Below are 20,277 nucleotides of genomic sequence, written 5' to 3'. Positions count from 1 at the left end.
TCATATACATTTCGATGAGTATTCAGACCCTTTAATGAGTACTTTGTTGAAGCACCTTCGGCAGCGATTACAGCCTTGAGTCTTCTTGGGTATGATGCTACAAGCCTGGCACACTATTTTCAGGTCTCTCCAGAGATATTCAATCGGGTTCAGGTCTGGGCTCTGGCKGGGCCACTCAAGGACATTCAGACACTTGTCCCGAAGCCACTCCTGCGTTGTCTTGGCTGTGTGCTTAGGGTCGTTGTCCTCTTGAAACGTGAACCTTCGCACCAGTCTAAGGTCCTGAGCCTTCTGGAGAAGGTTTTCATCAAGGATCTCTCCGTACGTTGCTCCATTCATCTTTAACTCAATCCTGACTAGTCTCCCAGTCCCTGACGSTGAAAAATATCTCCACAGCATGATGCTGCCAACACCATGCTTGACCGGAGGGATGGTGCCAGGTTTATTCCAGATGTGACACTTGGCATTCATGCAAAAGAGTTCAATCTTGGTTTCATCAAACCAGACCAGTCCTTTAGGTCCCTTTTGGCAAACTCCAAGCAGGCTGTCATTTGCCTTTTACTGAGGAGTGGCTTCTGTCTGGCCACTCCACCATAAAGGCCTGATTGATGGAGTGCTGCAGAAATGTTTGTCTTTCTGGGAAGTTCTCCCATCTCTACAGAGGAACTCTGAAGCTCTGTTAGAGTGACCATCGGGTTCTTGGTCACCTCCCTGACCAAGACCTTTCTCCCCGGATTGTTTAGTTTGGCCGGGCGGCCAGCTCCAGGAAAAGACTTGGTGGTTCCAAACTTCTTCCATTTAAGMATGATAGAGGCCACTGTCTCATAGCAAARGGTTTGAATACTTATGTTAATACGGTGTTTCAGTTTTTTTTGCTTTGTCATTATTCGGTATTGTGTGTAGATTGATGAGTATAAAAATAAATGTAATACATTTTTGAATAAGGCTGTGGAAATGTGGAAACATTCAAGGGGTGTGAATACTTTCYGAATGCACTGTAGATATCATTCTGTTTGTGGCAAAATTTTTGTATGATCATTTAATTTGAAAACTGCGTTTTGAGTCAAGCATTGTTTTGCGTGTCAGTTAACCATGTGACACGGAATTGGCACATGGAAAATCTCTAACCAACTATTTTGCAAATGGTTCAGGCGATCTTAATTTCAAATTCTTAAAATCTTGTATCAACTAAATCTAAATAAATGTGCATGAATTTGCATAAAATAACCCATCAACAGTAAKKCTTGTACCGTTTAAGCTACAGGCACCAAATAAACTGCATTCTTTGAAAATTGTATCAACTATAACTACAGTTGAAGTCGGAAGTTTAAATACACTTAGGTTGGAGTCATTAAAACTCGTCTTTCAACCACTCCACACATTTCTTGTTAACAAACTATAGTTTTGGCAAGTCGGTTCAGGCACATCCTACTTTGTGCATGACACAAGTAATTTTTCCAACATTGTTTACAGACAGATTATTTCACTTATTTCAGCTTATAAACTCACCTGTATCACAATTCCAGTGGGTCAGAAGTTTACATACACTAAGTTGACTGTGCTTTAAACAGCTTGGACAATTCCAGAAAATGTCATCATGGCTTTAGAAGCTTCTGATAGGCTAATTGACATAATTTGAGTCAATTGGAGGTGTACCTGTGGATGTATTTCAAGGCCTATTTTCAAACTCAGTGGCTCTTTGCTTGACTTCATGAGAGAGTCAAAAGAAATCAGCCAAGACCTCAGAAAAAAAAATGTGGTAGCGACCTCCACAAGTTGGTTCATCCTTGGGAGCGAATTTGCCAACAACTAAAGGTACATCTTGTACATAATAATAGCTATGCAAGTATAAACACCATGGGACACACAGCCGTGCATACCCACTCAGGAAGGAGATTTGCGTTACTGTCCTCCGTAGCAGATGAACGTACTTTGGTGAAAAAGTGCAATCACATCCAGGAACAACAGCAAACGACTTGTGAAGATGCTGAGGAAACAGGTACAAAGTATGCTGATATCCACATCGAAACGAGTCCTATATCGACATAACCTGAAAGGCCGCTCAGCCAAGGAAGAAGCCACTGCTCCAAACTGCCATAAAAAAGCGACTACGTTTTGCCACTGCCCATGGGGACAAAGATTGTACTTTTTGGAAATGTCCTCTGGTCTGATGAAAACAAAATAGAACTGGCCATAATGACCATTGCTATGTTTGGAGCGAAAAATGGGGAGGCTTGCAAGCCGAAGAACACCTCCCAACCGTGAAGCAGCGGGAGGTGGCAGCATCATGTTGTGGTGTTGCTTGCTGCAGGAGGGCCAGGTGCACTTCACAAAATAGATGGCTTCATGAGGAAATAAAAATTTATGTGGCTTATGTGTGAAGCCAACATCTCAAGGATATCTGTCACGAATTTCACGAAGGGTGGCTCGCCTTCCTGGTTCGGGTGAGCGCTCGGCAGTCTGTCGTCGGGCCTGGGGTCTAGCTTGCTGCCACCGATTCTTTTTCCTTTGTCGTTTGTTTTGTCTAATTGTTTCACCTGTCCTTGTTTGGTTTATTCGGTGGTTGGTACTATTTAAGTTCGTAGCCCGCTTGTGTTTGTGCGGGCTTGTTTGTTATTGTACGTAGGAGGTGTATTATTTGATTTTGTGTTTCTCGCTGTCGCGGTTTTATGGTAACAGTGGGTTTTTTGGGTTCGTGTTTGCGCCTGTGTTTTGGCTTCACCGCTACTTTTTGTACTGTTTTGTTTCCTGTGGACATTAAAGCGGGTTTTTTTCCGTTAACTTCTGCTCTCTGCGCCTGACTCCACACCATCATTCTCCTGACGTTACAACATCAGTCAGGAAAGTTAAAGATTGTCGGCAAATGGGTCTTCCAAATGGACAATGACCCCAAGCATACTTCCAAGTTGTAGCCCCAAATGGCTTAGGACGACACAAAGTAAAGTTATTGAGTTGACATACCAAAAGCCCTGACACTCCATCGATAAGAGCCAATTTGGTGGCAGAATTGATAAAGAGTGTGTGAGCAAGGAGCCCTACAAACCTGACTCAGTTACACCAGCTCTGTCAGAAGGAATGGGCCAAATTTCACCCAACTTATTGTGGGAAGCTTGTGCAAGGCTACCCAAAACATTTGACCCAAGATAAACAATTTAAAGGCAATGTTACCAAATACTAATTGAGTGTTTGTAAACTTCTGACCCACTGGGAATGTGATGAAAGAAATAAAAGCTGAAATAAATAATTCTCTCTACTATTTTTCTGACATTTCATATTCTTAAACTAAATTTGTGATCCTAACTGACCTAAGACAGGGAATTTTTWGTAGCATTAAATGTCWGGAATTGTGAAAAACTGAGTTTAAATGTATTTGGCTAAGGTGTATGTAATCTTCCAACTTCAACTGTATGTAAATGTGCAYACATTTGCATAAAATAACCCACCAACAATAAGCCACCAATGTTGGAGGCGGCTTATGGTGGAGAAATKAACATTCAATTMTCTAGCAACAGCTCTGGTGGACATTCCTGCAGTCAGCATTCCAATTGCACACTCCCTCAAAACTTGAGACATCAGTGGAATTGTGTTGTGTGACAAAACTGCCCATTTTAGTGGCCTTTTATTSTTCCCATCACAAGGTGCACCTGTGTAATGATCATGCTGTTTAATCAGCTTCTTGATATGCCACACCTGTCAGGTGGATGGATTATCTTGGCAAAGGAAGAAMTGCTTACTAACAGGGATGTAAACAAATGTGTGCACACCATTGGCTTATTGCTCCCAACTCATAGGAATCCCCACCCAGTTGACTCCTCTAAAATGGCAATGTCCATGCTAAAACTTGTTATATCCATGATGAGTCCTCTATCTATCTTCATGACAACAGGCACAACTCCGAAATGCCATGTGAATCAACTTATATCAGTGCATTCGTACCAACCTAACCATTCCAAAAATGATATTAGATCAAATAAGCCTCACGTAGCAAATTAGCAATTACATTTTTATTGACCAAATTCTACACTTCTTGACCTCCATTCAAAAAGATGATTATTTATTTTTGTGGACAGACTTTGGGCTGCGTAAAACCTTTCRCTTCGCCTCTTCCGCTATGTGTTATGCTTGAATTTGACCCAAAACCAACGAGGAAGTCTGCCACAGTGTTGAGAGCGGTTGTATGAAACCAATCGGTATATCAAGCAAAGCTCTTAAGCGTGCCAGACCGTTCTTAATTGACACTGATCAAAAATATAAACGCAATATGTTAAGCATTGGTTCCATTTTTCATGAGCYGAAATKAAAGATCCCAGAAAYKTTGCATAAGCACAAAAAGCTGATTTMTCTCAAATWTTGTGCACAMATTTGTTTACATCCCTGTTAGTGAGCATTTCACCTTTGCCAAGATAAACCATCCACCTGACAGGTGTGGCATATCAAGAAGCTGATTAAACAGCATGATCTTTAMACAGGTGCACCTTGTGCTSGGGACAAAWAAAGGCCACACTAAAATGTGCACAAATGTGTCAAGTTTTGAGGGAGTGTGCACTTGGCATGCTGACTGCAAGACTGTCTACCAGAACTGTTGCCAGAGATTTAATGTGAATTACCATAAGCATCCTCCTCCTTTGTTTTAGAGAATTTGGCATTGCGTCCAACTGGCCTCACAACCGCAGACCACATGTGSAACAATTTTACCTGTTTCATATAAGGAAATCAGTCACTTGGAATAATTTGTTAGTCCATAATCTTTGGATTTCACATGGGAATATAGATATGCATCTGTTGGTCACATATACCACAGATAAGAAAAGGTAGGGGGGGTGGATCAGAAAAGCAGTATCTATTGTRACCACATTTGCCTCATGCAGTGCGACACATCTCCTTAGCATAGAGTTGATCAGGCTGTTGATTCAGGAAATCGTCACGGTATCTCTGTGCATTCAATTAGCCAATGATAAAATGCAATTGTGTTCATTGTCCATAGCTTATGSCTGCCTGCCTGCCCATACCATATTTTGGGGCATTTCTTTGCTATACTGTGCTGTCCAAACTTGTGAAACCGGACCCAATCTGAACCAATCATAGACATCTACTGTATGTTTGGGCTAAATCAAGGCCGTTCTGGACCAAAAATCGATGTCAGTTGACGTTGAGATCAAGGCCGGTCTGGACCGCTCCAAAAAAATGACCAAATTAAGAAAGGGAACCAGTGACCCTGTTGTGCACAACCTTCTGAGCCATTAAGATCAATATCATGTTGGTAGGAGGCCATATATGAGAGGAGAGGGGAAGTGAGGAGAGGCCACATACATTATTGAGGTACAGCCCTAGTCTGCGTTGGAGTCATGCAGAAACACTGGGTGTCAGCCTCCTGTTCCCAAACAAAGACAAGCTACCGTGCAGGATGTATGATGTCACATCCTGTGTTTGTGAGACATGACAAGGCATTTCTTTGGAAACCACATGGAAAAACAGAACTTTCACATATTGAGAGGAACATACTGTAGTTACATCCTGTACTAATGTACTAAACCGACTGTAACTGATGCCTTAATAAGTGTTTATATTTGTTTGTTGTGTTTGTCCTCTTTGAAGTACCCTGTCAACCCGGAATGAATTGCCCCTTGGGATTAATTAAATTGTATTGATTGTACTAGTAGGAAAGGTAACTAATAACGTAATATAAAATGTTCCCTATCTCTCGTGTGTAGAGAAGAGCCAGTCAATGAGGAGGGCCCAGGCTCTGTCGTCTACTCTGGCTGCTGCCTCCAGACTCTCAGCCATGATCCACCAACCAGGGAAGGACCAGGTGTATGCTAATGCCATGCTGGTGGACCAGGTGAGTTGTCGTAACCAGGTTTTTAACCAGGTAGATTCTGGTGGACCAGGTGATCTGTCATAACGAGGTTACAACCAGGTAGATGCTGGTGGACCAGGTTATAACCAGCCATAACCAGGTATTGAACTGCTTTTGTGCCAGACACTGACCTCTCACCTGTGCCCCTGCTCAGGTGGATGACCTGGATATAAAGTACAGTTCTCCAGTGGAGGAGGAGGTGAGCTCTGTGCCACAGAGGAACAGCCCTGCCTGGGACTCCTTCTTTGGAAGTCTCCCTGGCTCCACGGCTCCTCACAGGGACCAGGCCTTCCCCCTTCCTTCATCTCCCTTGGCCTACCCCTTTCCTTTCTCTGGTGGTGGTAATAGGGGGAGGATCCAGCCGTCCGTCTCCCTCTCCTCTGGGCTCAGTCACAGAGGAACCAGTCGGCCTRAGAAGACCTGTGTACTGAGGTAAGTACCACACCCAAACACCCGCGCCATGCTTGGTTAGTTATAGTTAAGTGAGGTCAAAAATATTTCTGTGGGTCTCATAATATGTTATTGTTGCATACTTACTGGGGTCTCAAAGATCTCCATGTTAATGTATTTTACAATGTAATTCCTCTAAAGGTGTCAAACAAAAAACAAAACCGAAACTAACTTAAGCGTAAAATAAGCTTTTTGGTCCATTACTGTATCCAGTACAGTAGCTGTAACAGCAGTAGGGGTGAAAGTCACGGGAAGTCACAATGAACCATTCTCTTTGGTCAAGATGCCGGAGTGAGCAGACACTGAACAGTGCGATCATTCTGCACCCAAKGACTTATGGTTTCAGCTTATTTTACAAAAGACAAAAGGATGAATAGTCATCAAAGTCTAGTAGAAGGTAAATGTACTAAAATGGAATAGTAAAGTGGAACTTGTCTGTCTGCAATGCATTAAAGACCATAATTGGTTAAAGAAAATTGTGATAAAKAAAAAAGTATACCAGTTTCATTTAAGGACCAAAAAATTGACAGCTGTGTCATATAGATTGGAAAATAGTTGTGAAGAGATTTTCGATGTACCGAATCCATGGCACATGGTTGATGAACTGATATGCAAAATGACGCCGGATTCAAAAATGAATATACAAAATTCTTGCAACCAATAGGATGTTAGATACAGTTGAAGTCGGAAGTCTACATACACCTTAGCCAAATACATTTTCACAATTCCTGACATTCAATCCTAGTAAAAATTCCATGTCTTAGGTCAGTTAGGATCACCACTTTATTTTAAAAATGTGAAATGTCAGAATAATAGTAGAGAGAATGGTTTATTTCMGCTTTTATCCCTTTTATCACATTCCCAGTGRGTCAGAAGTTTACAAACACTMAATTAGTATTAGCATTGCCTCTAAATTGTTTAACTTGGGTCAAATGTTTTGGGTAGCCTTCCACAAGCTTCGCACAATAAGTTGGGTGAATTTTGGCCCATTCCTTCTGACAGAGCTGGTGTAACTGAGTCAGGTTGATGCCTCCTTGCTCGCACCACTCTTTTTCAGTTCTGCCCACAAATTTCTATATGTTTGAGTCAGGGCTTTGTGATGGCCACTCACTACACCTTGTTGTCCTTAAACCATTTTGCCACAACTTTGGAAGTATGCTTGGGTCATTGTCCATTTGGAAGACCCACTGGCGACCAAGCTTTAACTTCCTGACTGATGTCTTGAGATGTTGCTTCAATATATCCACATAATTTTCTTTCCTCATGAAGCCATACATTTTGTGAAATGCACCAGTCCCTCCTGCAGCAAAGCACCCACAAAATGATGCTGCCACCCCCGTGCTTCACGGTTGGGATGGTTCTCGCTTGCAAGCCTCCCCCTTTTTCTTCTAAACATACGATGGTCATTATGGCCAAACAGTTCTTTTTCATCAGACCAGAAATTTCTCCAAAAAGCACAATCTTGTCCCCATGTGCAGTTGCAAACCGTAGTCTGGCTTTTTTTGGCAGTTTTGGACCAGTAGCTTCTTCCTTCTGAGCGGCCTTTCATTATGTTGATATAAGGACTCGTTTTACTGTGAATTTAGACTTTTTTTACCGTGTCCTCCAGCATCTCACAAGGTCCTTGCTGTTGTTCTGGGATTGATTTGCACTTTTCGCACAAAGTACGTTCATCTCTAGGAGACATAACGAGTCTCCTTCCTGAGCGGTATGACGCGCCGTGTCCCATGGTTGTATTACTTGCGTACTATTGTTGTACAGATTCACGTTACCTTCAGGCATTTGGAAATTATCCCAAGGATGAACCAGACTTGTGGAGGTCTACAATTCTTTTTCTGAGGTCTTGCTGATTTCTTTCCCATGATGTCAAGCAAGAGGCAATGATTGAAGGTAGGCCTTAAATACATCCACAGGTACACCTCCAATTGACTCAAAATATTTCAATTAGCCTAAAAGGAGCTTCTAAAGCCTTGAAATCATTTTCTGGAATTTCCGAGCTGTTTAAAGGCACAGTCAACTTAGTGTATGTAAACTTCTGACCCACTGAATTGTGATACAGTGAATTATAAGTAAATAATCTGTCTGTAAACAATTGTTGAAAAAGTGTTTGCAATCAGTAAGTAGATGTCCTAACCGACTTGCCAAAACTATAGTTTGTTAACAAGACATTTTTGGAGTGGTTAAAAAACAGTTTAATGACTCCAACCTAAGTGTATGTTAAACATCTGACTTCAACTATATATAATATATTTTCTCTGTTCTTTCTCTCTCAGTTCCAGTCTGGAACCAGTAGAGTGTGACAGTTGGAGAGACACCCTGTGCCAGTCTCCCCCCTCCTCCCCAACTTTCACTCCCTGGCAACGCTCTGACCTGCATACTAGCTCTGGGGACGAGACTCCTTTGACAACTCGTCGAACTTCAACAGTACACACTCTAACAATTCACACACACCTTCCAAGGTACTTCACACACATACACCCCCACTGCACGTACACACCTGCCAAGGTACTTCACAGACATACACTCACACTGCACACACTCACCGCCAAGGTTCCACATAGACAGACGTGTGATTGTAGTGCTGTTATAGATCCCCATATTTGGTTACTGGCTAAATGTGGCTGAAAGCATCACTTCTTTCTTAATTTTAATGATACTCCCTTCGCAATAATCCATGTTCTTGTGTTTTCCCTCAGGATCAGTCAGACCCACAGCTTCGTCTGCGCTCTTACTCCTACTCCTCCCCCAAGGCCCAGCTTTCACGCCCCCTGTTCACCCGAGATGCAGCGATCTCCGACCTGACAGAAGGTCAGTCACCTTAAACCCCTGACACCTGACTTCTCTCTTCCCAGCGGCCATCGCCATGTGTCAGACAGAAGCCTGTAGATAGCTTTGCGCTGGGTTCTCTCGTACCTCTTCAGGACCTGGGTCAACACAGTGAACTCTGTTTTGGTGTTGGGTTTTGTGTGGTGTTGTATGTGTGTGTGTGTGTGTGTGTGTGTGTGTGTGTGTGTGTATAACTCCTACTCAGTTAGCCATCATGTGTCATTATCCTGTGTAGGTGGTGCATTCAGCAGCAGTGGCTGCTCCCTTCTTCAGGCTCTCTCTCTCTCTAAACTCTCTCCTTAACCCAGTTAGTAAGTACAGTCTTGAACAGCCCCTTTAGAAACACTGGTCCCCCGAGTTTTGCTATATGAATCTATGGTTGCGCTTGCTGATGTATGGGGCTGACCATATCGTCAGTATTGTTGCAGTGATGTAGCCTGGGTGCCTGACTTCTACATTCAGCAGTCTTAACTACATCATTATCATATCAAGACAAACTGGCTGAAACAGGAACTAGACTGGTGCCCAGGCTATGGTGGGGGTGTAGCTATGGTTACAAAGTGCATGGTCCTGTCAGAATCCTATTTGGAATATTAACCTCACATTAACTTGAGGCCAGTCTAATACAATGATAACAGGATATGAAATGAACATGGGCTTGTCCCAAATGGTACCCTATTCCWATTTAGCATAGGGCACTGGTTTAAATTACTGCACTATATAGGGAATAGGTTTCCATTTGGRATGCAGTACATGTGYTTTGTACTTTGAGGCTTGACAGTAATTGTCTTTGAGGGTTGGTTTGGTTTGGTTTCGTGGAAATGTTGTGGTTCTTTATGAGGAGATGTTTTGTTTCTCTCATGGGGAAATGTTTTGGAATTGCTACCGTTTTTCTGTTGTTATCTTTTTCTCCTCCTGTTCTCTCTTTCTGTGATCTGTTCTTCCTCAGCAGCTCGTTCCTGTGTGTGTTGTTTCTCTCTCTACAGGGGTCTGCTGGACCTGGGGATTTATAAATGTTCTAAGTTACATCCTAAATGGCATCCTGTTCCCTATATAGTGCACTACTTTTGACCAGAGTAGTATCTGCCCTGGTCAAAAGTAGTGCACTATATAGGAAATATGGTGCCATTTGGGACGTAGTTTTTAACTCTGCTTCTGGTGTTTATTAGTTGATGGGGACTCCTGGTGAGTCTCACTTTCCTTTTTACTCACATTACTGTCATTCCTTGTTACCCTTCCAGAGCATAGAGACTTCAACTTGACTGAGACACCCAGAGAGAAGAGGTATGGACAATCTTTCATTCTACTGTATTTATTTTAGTCTTTGCAATGTTCCACCTCTCTAGTGTGTGTATGCATGCGTGCGTGTGTGTTTGTGTGAGTGTGTGTGCGCAATTGTGCGTGTGTGTGTGTGTGTGTGTGTGTGTGTGTGTGTGTGTGTAACACACTCTTAGTTGCCTCTCTAGTTTAGCCCTGTGGTCAGGGTCTGGCTGGGCAGGATGTGACATTCTCCCTGTTACACAGCCCACGGGTCAGAATAAGCTCTGACTACAACCTCAACCCCAAATACAACACACACAGAGACACCACAACATCTGAACTCAGACACAAATTTTTTGAATGCTGGAGTTTGGAAGTGATACTAATATAATAACAACATGCATCATCATTTGAAACAGATACAGTTGATACAATTTAATTATTTACTTGTCCGTAACATTTTATTTATCTGGTGACGTTATCAGATTTAGTTTGTAAAGACTCTTTTCCATGTATGTTTTTTTTAATCATTCATGATGACTCATACTTTCATCTCAGCTCATCTCGCTAACGTCTCATAAATATGAGGTCTCGTTCCCTAATATATTGCCATCGCTAAAGAAACAGTAATGCATTGCTAACAGCAGAGAGAGCATATGAGATGATGGTATAGCTAGWTAAACTACATACATTATCTCAGTTAGCACACAGACAGTCTTACCCCGTCTCTACAACATCGGCATTCTAAATGGTATTCCATTTTAACACAAGACGGATGATGTCCATATTATTGTCAATATGCAAGTCTTGCTAAGTGGATGGGCCTCTACAGAATGTGTMAACGGTTCAGCCAAATGGTTACTTGCATAGTAGCAATATCAGAAATAGATAGTGTCAATATAATTAAAATAATATGCAGTATGTACAAGAACAATATCAATAACAATATCAGTGATAGACGAGGTAGTTACATACATAAAATCAGGGGTAAAGTGGCTGAGCATCAGGCAAAAAAAAAAAATTGTAGCAGCAACGTATGGCGTGTGTGTTAGGAGAGAGTCATTTGAATAGAGGCAATGCAGATAGTGCTGATGACTAGTCCGTCCGAWCCACGCATGAACAAGGGAATCTATATTAACAGAGCCTGTTAATGTCCTGCCCTTGACTTTGGTTTAGGGCATGTGAAGTCCATAGCTTTTTCGTCGCAAAACGTCCTGATCTTCTCAMAAAGATAAGTTTGTCTAGCTGTGTCCAGTCCAGGTGGTGCTTGTACAGGCAGACCATCTATGGGAGGAAGGATGTCAGCGTTGCGCAGCAGCTGAAACCTGTTCCAGACTGAGTCCGAACGCTCCTTGGCGACATCACCAGGCTCCAGAGAATCGAAGATGTAGAACAGGGAATAACAAAAAATCTGAAGACATTASAACCTTGCACAACATCAATTCAGCTCCCAAGTTTATATAAGAAGAATAACCTCATATGATGCAATGAAAATTACTTYCACCTGAAGTGGCAGCGGCCTGAAGTATTGAGTCAGGTGTTGTAGCTTTCCACCTGCACCGTATCATCCTCCAATCCAACCAGCTATGGGATGTTGACCCCTGTGACAGTGCTGTCCTTCACAACACCATGACGTGCCTTCATCAATCAAGTAGTTGACTTGTTGTGGTATTCCTTCACAGCAGAYATCAAACAAGCCGCTCTTGCGAGGAGTTAAAAAGTAGATGGGACCTGGCTGCATAGAGTCAGAAGGATAGAGCACCTGCAAACAACAAAAGAACAGTAAGACAAATTATAATTCATTGTCTCACCCCTGTCAGTCTGTCTTTACACAGCTCAGTAAAAGGGATGGCGCCAACAGAGATGGAMACTAGCTCTAGGGAAACTTTGCAGTATTTCGTTTTTTGTGTACTATTTTTACATTATTAGCTCAGGAAATGTTTTGTGTCATTACATACAGCCGGGAAGAACTATTGGATATTAGAGCAGCGGTAACTCACCAGAACTACCAGCATTACGACCAGGAATACGACTTCCCTGGAGCAGATCCTTAGTTCACTCTCCCCAGAGCAATTTAACTTATTCCAGAGGCTGACCTAAAACATTGCAGGCGGAGGAGAGTCACTTGAGGCGGCCTGCTGGTTCGACTTAGGATSCGTGCACAACACCMACCGTTTCCAAGTGTATTACTTGCTAATGTTCAGTCTTTGGATAACAAAGTAGATGAGCTGAGAGCAAGGATTTCTTTCCAGAGGGGCATGTAATATACACTGCTCAAAAAATAAAGGGAACACTTAAACAACACAATGTAACTCCAAGTCAATCACACTTCTGTGAAATCAAACTGTCCACTTAGGAAGCAACACTGATTGACAATTAATTTTCACATGCTGTTGTGCAAATGGAAATGACAAACAGTTGGAAATGATAGGCAATTAGCAAGAACACCCCAATAAAGGAGTGGTTCGCAGGTGGTGACCACAGCACCACTTTCAGTTCCTATGCTCCTGGCTGATGTTTGCGTCACGTTTTTGAATGCTGCGGTGCTTTTCACTCAAGTGGTAGCATGAGCGGAGTTAAACCCCACAAGTGGCCTCAGGTAGTGAGCTCTCATCCAGGTGGCACATCAATGCGAAGCTGTGGCAAGAACGGTTTGCTGTGTCTGTCAGCGTAGATGTCCAGAGCATGGAGCGCTACCAGGAGACAGGCCAGTAACATCCAGGAGATCGTGAGGAAGGCCGTGAGGGGAACAATCCAGCAGCAGGACCGTACCCGCCTTTGTGCAAGGAGCGAAGTAGGAGGAGCATGCCAGAGCCCTGCAAAATTGACCTCTCAGCAGGCCACCAAATGTGCATGTGTCTGCTCAAACGGTCAGAAAAGACTCCATGAGGGTGGTATGAGGGCCCGACGTCCCACAGGTGGGGTTTGTGCTTACACGCCCAACACCGTGCAGGAGTTCGTTTGGGCATTTTGCCAGAGAACACCAAGATTGGCAAATTCGCCCTGGCACCCTGTGCTCTTCACAAGATGAAAGCAGGTTCACACTGAGCCACATGAGCAATGTGACAGACCGTGACGATAAGACGCCGGCGAGAACGTTCTGCTGCTCGTGCAACACCTCAGCATGACCGGTTTGGCGGTGGGTCAAGTATGGTGTGGGGTGCATTTCTTTGGGGGCCCACAGCCCCCTCATGTGCTCATTAAGGCGAGGCTACAGGCACTGGAGGCCACACACACTACTGAGCCTCATTTGACTTGTTTTAAGAATTACATCAAGTTGGATCAGCCTGTAGTGTGGTTTTCCACTTTAATTTTGAGTGTGACTCCAAATCCAGACCTCCATGGGTTGATAAATTTATTTCCATTGATAATTTTTGTGTGATTTTGTTGTCAGCACATTCAACTATGTAAAGAAAAAAGTATTTAATAAGAATATTTCATTCATTCAGATCTAGGATGTGTTATTTTAGTGTTCCCTTTATTTTTTTGAGCAGTGTACTTTATTTCACGGAAACATGGCTCTCTCTGGATACTCTGTCAGAGTTGGTAAAGCCAGCAGGATTCTCAGTACATCGCTCAGACARGAATAAATATCTCTCAAGGAAGCAGAAGGGCGGAGGGGTGTGTTTCATGATTAGCGACTCATGGTGTAATTCTAGGAACATACAGGAACTCAAGTCCTTTTGTTCACCCGACCTCGAATACCTCACAATCAAATGCCGACCATATTATCTCCCAAGAGAATTCTCCACCGTCATTGCCACGGCCATTTACATCCCCCCTCAAGCCGATACCACGACAGCCCTCAAAGAACTTCACTGGACTTTATGCAAACTGGAAACCACATATCCTGAGGTTGCATTTATTGTAGCTGGGGATTTTATCAAAGCAAATTTAAGGACTAGGCTGCCGAAGTCTATCAATATATYGACTGTACTACTCGCGCTGCTAAGACTCTCAACCATTGCTATTCAAACTTCCGGAATGCTTACAAGGCCCTCCCCCGCCCTCATTTCGGCAAATCTGACCACRACTCCATCTTGCTCCTCCCTTCCTATAGGCAGAAACWTAAACAGGAAGTACCCGTGCTAAGAACTATTCAAAGCTGGTCTGACCAATCRGAATCCATGCTTCAGGRTTGTTTTGATCATGTGCACTGGGATATGTTCCGGGTAGCTTTYGTGCCATTGTGGATTGCGCAGATGATTACGGGTCTCGTCCCATGGGTTAATCATTGTCTGCGTGTGTATTTATTAAAGGTACTCCTCSCTCTTTTGTTACTTGWTTGTTTGGTCTTCGTGCCCTTACACGGCAAGCCGGAATTTGGGGTATAGTAAAAMCCCGTATTACGCATTTCTGCGCCTGTCTCCCGAATCTCTTCATACCAACGTGACAAATGTCTTGAGTCATTTTGTTATGGCTATTCTAAATAAGTTCAGGAGTAAAAATGTGCTTAACAAGTCAYATAAYAATTTGCATGGATTCACTCTGTGTGCAATAATAGTATATAACATGATTTTGGAATTTCAAACACAGATTCAACCACAAAGACCAGGGWGGTTTTCCAGTGCCTCGCAAAGGGTGCCTATTGGTAGTTGGGTTGAATACATTGAATATTTGTTTGAGCATGGTGAAGTTATTAATTATAAAGTCACTACAAAGATACATGCGTCTTTCATAACTCAGTTGCTGGAGAAGAAGAAATCCACTCAGGGATATCAACATGATGCCAATGGTGTCACGCCTGCTCCCACTCCCCGTCTCTGGCGCTTGAGGGTGCCAGGTGGCCCATCATTACACACACCTGTCACCATCGTTACGCACATCAGCGCTTCATTGGACTCATCTGGACTCCATCACTTATTGATTGCCTCCCCTATATCTGTCTATTCCTCAGTTTCATCCCCATGTCAGCATGAATGTTGTTTTTGTTCCCCTTGTCCAGACGTTGTCCTTGTTTTGTTTCATGTCGGTTATTTATTAAATGTTCACTCCCTGTACTTGCTTCTCGTCTACCAGCATCTGTCCTCACAGAATGCTGACACCACATTATTGGAAGGCATCAGGGAGTTTTTTTGTTGGTGACGTCTGGTCCGGGTCCTCTGCCGAAGGAATCTGGGGGTACCCCAGCTGGCTCGTCAGACTTCCATGCCTTGGCTGGCTCAAGAGGTTTTCTTGCCTCGATTGGCTCGGCAGGCTCCCATCCCAAGTCATACCTCAGCCGGCTCGTCGGGCTCCGGGTATGCTTGTTATGGGTATGCTTGTAATCGTTAAGGACAGGGAAGTTCTTCAGGATTTAAAAGAWATGGAATGGCGCTAAGCACAGGTAAAATCCTAGAAGAAAACCTGGTTCAGTCTGCTTTCCACCAGACACAGGGAGATTAATTCCCCTTTCAGCAAGACAATAATTGGGGTTGCTTACCAAGAAGACAGTGAATGTTCCTGAGTGGCCAAGTTACAGTTTTGACTTAAATCTTCTTSGAAATCTATGGCAAGACCTGAAAATGGTTGTCTAGCAATSTKAAACAACCAATTTGACAGAGCTTGAAATTTGACAGAGCTTTGAAAATAATGATGGGTAAATGTTGCACAATCCAGGTGTGTAATCAGTTTTGGTAATCCGTGGCTGTATTGGAGGAGAGTGGTTTCACCTCTTTTCTGAGTATATAACCAGCTCCTCAGGCTCCATCTCAGTGCGTTTATTCTATAGCTTGACGACTCCGGATATATCCAGGAATGATAAGTATACCTTTTGTCTTCGTCTGTTATTGTCTAGTACTGTTGTTTTGCTAACTAGGGCCATCTACTTTAGTAGGCTGCCTGTCTTCCCATTAGCCTACTTGTGTGTTAGTGTGTGAACTGCTGACTGCTATTAACTTGCAGATGATTGTTGACACATCAACCAGGATTAAGGGGAATGGCAATTTGTGACTGTTGTTTTGGTGGCTCAACATCCAAGGCATTCAAAGTTGGTCACCAAACATTTCTGTAAAAAACAACAACGATAAAGCCTTGCGTTCCTAATTTTTTTTCTTTGTTTTCGCTGTTGGCAGTAGTTGCATTTGATTCAGCARCCCTWGCGCCGAGAAGGTAAAGTGTTCCCATTTTAAACCATTTCATGTGTCTGAAGGTAGAACAAGGTGGGCAGAGCCAAGCACGAGCTAGTGAGATCCTATTGGCGCATTCTAGCATTTATTTGCATATTTTCGATAGGGAAGGCCTACTCTGTAAAGAGTGCGTGTACAATAACTAAAAACTATTTTTTGGAACTTTGGCAAAAGGTAAAGTMTACAAAATGCAGTCCACTCTGTTTTGTACATATTATAGTTTTGGAAACAGAAAACTGTATGGAGATCAAATGTTTCATCGATGAGAAAATGTGAAGAATGTCAGCCAAAATCCATCTCGCTCCATCTTCTCCCAGTGCCGGCCACTGGGCTTCCACTCATCACCATATTTGGTAGCGGAAATGCCAATCGGATGCTTCACATTTATACATCTGGTGAAATGTCTGTTTCATTGTTCTATCTGTGTTATACCTGGCAGGCCCAGAGAGCAAATCAAGTGCACCTATAGGCCTAGCACTGGTCAATCAGATAGCTCAGATCACTGTTTCTCCACAGTTTCCTCGCGCCATGGGCTGTAAAAGGAACAGCAAATTTGATACTGTAGGATTTAAAAACGTTTAAAACCACGACTAGAGAGAGACTCAATTAATACAGCAAAAAATATGCTGTTTTTATAAGTTCATGTTTCAGTTGTTATTCAGTACTGTCAACAATTTGTTCATCACTTTTATAAGCCATAAAATGCACGTTCTCCCTACTTTCACTAAGGCTACAACCAGCCCTGCAGCTGCAATGAATGAGTAGAGCAAAGTGTTTCAATAAGCTTGGGTTGTTATTATTAACACCTTGTGTATTTTTTCATTTCAAGGAATATTTCACTTTCTCTGGTCATAGGAGTAACAACATGAATTGGTGCATGAGGCAGAAATAATGCAATGCGACTTGAGTTTCACCATCAGCTGGAAGACCGTGTCCCCTTTTCTCAGATGAGGAGGGACGGTGAGTCAGGTGAGAGGCAGCCTCACTGCTGCGCTCTCCCTCCCTCCCATCAGATGCAGGCCATCAGTCCAGTAAAATTTTAAAAAGCAAATGATTACGCTCACTCAGCTGTGCCTCACAAGTAATACAACAAATTATCCATACCAGTGTGATCATATACTTAACTTTTTGAAATATAATTTAAAAATGGTCAGAGAAAACAACATTGGCAGGGCAGTTCAAGCATAGCCAATATATAGTGATAATGTATTGGGCTTACAACCTACTGCACAATCCTTATTGCTATAGAACTGTTTTTAGTAGATTAATGTTGCATAAGCTTATGTTTTTTAAGTCATGTTTAAAAAATCTGAGCGGTACTCAAAGTGATCATGACTCAGACGCCTTTTCAACAGATCTTGAGGCTACTGCACAGGCCTCATGGCCTGGTGGTCTAAGCACATGTACGCTAGGGTTTAATATTTTTCCAGGTATTTTACAAATGTTCCATCCTGAGAATAAATCAATCTTTCCGGGTATTTCCAGCCAAAACCATAACTGTCATTCTGAAGCATATTGCATATAAATATGTCTGGATTTGATTAGAGCATTGGTCACCAACCTTTTCTGATGTCACGTCCTGACCATAGTTCTTGTGTGTTTTGCTTGTTTAGTGTTGGTCAGGACGTGAGCTGGGTGGGAACTCTATGTTGTGTGTCTAGTTTGTCTGTTTTCTATGTTCAGCCTAATATGGTTCTCATCAGAGGCAGCTGTCTATCGTTGTCCCTGATTGAGAATCATATATAGGTGGCTTGTTTTGTGTTGGGGATTTGTGGGTAATTGTCTATGTCTAACGTTAGTAGCTTGTGTATGCACTTTCGTTTGTAGCTTCACGGTCGTTTGTTTGTTGTTTTGTTAGTTTGTAACAGTGTTTCGTTTCGTGTTCATCTTCGTCAAATTAAAAGAAGATGTATTCGTATCACGCTGCGCCTTGGTCCACTCTTCCTCAAATTTACGACGATCGTGACAGATACCCACCTCAATAGGACCAAGCAGCGTGATTCAAGGCAGCAGCAGCAAACGCAGGATTACAGGAATTGGGAGGAAATTCTGGACAGCGAAGAACCAGGAGAATATCGCCGCCCCAAAGCTGAGCTGGAGGCAGCGAAAGCAGAGAGGCGGCGTTTTGAGGAGCTAGCACGGAAGCAGGAGAAGGATCTGGGCTATACTACCTGGGAGGAGATCGACAGGTGGGCGATCGACCCAAGGAGAGTGCCGGAGCCCGCCTGGGATTCTCCGGCGCAGTGTGAGGAGGGATACCGGCGAATGGAGGCAGCACGACGACGCGGTAGGAAGCCTGTAAGTCAAGCCCAAAAACTTCTTGGGGGGGGGGGGCTAAAGGGTAGTGTGGCGAAATCAGGTAGGAGACCTGCGCCAACTTCCCGATCTTACCGTGGAGAGCGAGAGTACGGGCAGACACCGTGTTATGCGGTAGAGCGCACGGTGTCTCCTGTACGTGTGCATAGCCCGGTGCGGGTTATTCCACCTCCCCGCACTAGCAGGGCTAGATTGGGCATTGAGCCAGGTGCCATGAAGCCGGCTCAACGCGTCTGGTCTCCAGTGCGTCTCCTCGGGCCGGCATACATGACACCAGCCTTACGCATGGTGTCCACTGTTCGCCTACACAGCCCAGTGCGGGTTATTCCAACTCCCCGCACTGGTCGGGCTACGGGGAGCATACAACCAGGTAAGGTTGGGCAGGCTCGGTGCTCAAGGGAGCCAGTACGCCTGCACGGTCCGGTATATCCGGCGCCACCTCCCGCCCCAGCCCAGGGCCAACACCACGCACCAGGCTTCCTGTGCGTCTCCAGAGCCCTGTTCCTCCTCCACGCACTAGCCCTATGGTGCGTGTCTCCAGCCCGGTACCCCCAGTTCCGGCACCACGCACCAAGCCTCCTGTGCGTCTCCAGAGTCCTGTGCGTCCTGTTGCTGCTCCCGCACTAGCCTTAAGGTGCGTGTCCTTAGCCCAGTACCACCAGTGCCTACACCACGCACCAGGCCTACAGTGCGCCTCAGCCGGCCAGAGTCTGCCGTCTGCCCAGCGGCGCCTGAACTGCCCGTCTGCCCAACGCCGTCTGAGCTGTCCGTCTGTCAAGCGCCGCCTGCGCTGCCCGTCTGTCCTGAGCCTTCAAAGCCGCCCGTCTGTCCTGAGCCTTCAAAGCCGCCCGTCTGTCCTGAGCCTCAAAGCCGCCCGCCTGTCCTGAGCCCTTCAGAGCCGCCCGTCTGTCCTGAGCCTTCAGAGCCGCCCGTCTGTCCTGAGCCTTCAGAGCCGCCCGTCTGTCCTGAGCCTTCAGAGCGCGCGTCTGTCCTGAGCCTTCAGAGCCGTCCGCCAGACAGGAGCCGCTAGAGCCTTCCGCCAGACAGGAGCCGCTAGAGCCTTCCGCCAGACAGGAGCGCTAGAGCCTTCCGCCAGACAGGAGCCGCTAGAACCTTCCGCCAGACAGGAGCCGCCAGAGCCTTCCGCCAGACAGGAGCCCGCCAGAGCCTTCCGCCAGACAGGAGCCGCCAGAGCCTTCCGCCAGACAGGAGCAGCCAGAGCCTTCCGCCAGACAGGAGCACCAGAGCCTTCGCCGACAGGAGCAGCCAGAGCCTTCGCCAGACAGGAGCAGCCAAGACTTCCGCCAGACAGGAGCAGCCAGAGCCTTCCGCCAGACAGGAGCAGCCAGAGCCTTCCGCCAGACAGGAGCAGCCAGAGCCTTCCGCCAGACAGGACAGCCAGAGCCTTCCGCCAGACAGGAGCAGCCAGAGCCTTCCGCCAGACAGGAGCAGCCAGAGCCT

The 20,277-nt window shown here is 44.6% G+C and overlaps 2 protein-coding genes across 2 annotated transcripts in view; both read left to right on the top strand.

Moving 5' to 3' along the window:
• LOC111974391 (rho guanine nucleotide exchange factor 28-like) overlaps window positions 1-9,197 on the top strand; it is a 40,080-nt gene extending 30,883 nt beyond the window's left edge. Inside the window, exons 2-6 of the mRNA XM_070446840.1 lie at window positions 5,712-5,839; window positions 6,012-6,289; window positions 8,581-8,731; window positions 9,004-9,115; window positions 9,160-9,197. Coding sequence (XP_070302941.1) covers window positions 5,712-5,839; window positions 6,012-6,289; window positions 8,581-8,731; window positions 9,004-9,115; window positions 9,160-9,197 — 707 coding nt within the window. The remainder of the gene's footprint in view (window positions 1-5,711; window positions 5,840-6,011; window positions 6,290-8,580; window positions 8,732-9,003; window positions 9,116-9,159) is intronic.
• LOC111974544 (rho guanine nucleotide exchange factor 28-like) overlaps window positions 8,705-20,277 on the top strand; it is a 42,961-nt gene continuing 31,388 nt past the window's right edge. The window contains exons 1-3 of the mRNA XM_024002315.3: window positions 8,705-8,766; window positions 9,004-9,115; window positions 10,375-10,417. The gene's annotated coding sequence lies outside the window, so the exon portion shown is untranslated. The remainder of the gene's footprint in view (window positions 8,767-9,003; window positions 9,116-10,374; window positions 10,418-20,277) is intronic.

The sequence above is a fragment of the Salvelinus sp. IW2-2015 genome, linkage group LG15, assembly GCF_002910315.2.
Source record: "Salvelinus sp. IW2-2015 linkage group LG15, ASM291031v2, whole genome shotgun sequence".
Classification (NCBI taxonomy): Eukaryota; Metazoa; Chordata; class Actinopteri; order Salmoniformes; family Salmonidae; genus Salvelinus; species Salvelinus sp. IW2-2015.
Note: the sequence above shows the minus strand (reverse complement) of the source record. Positions and strands in the feature narration are given on the sequence as shown.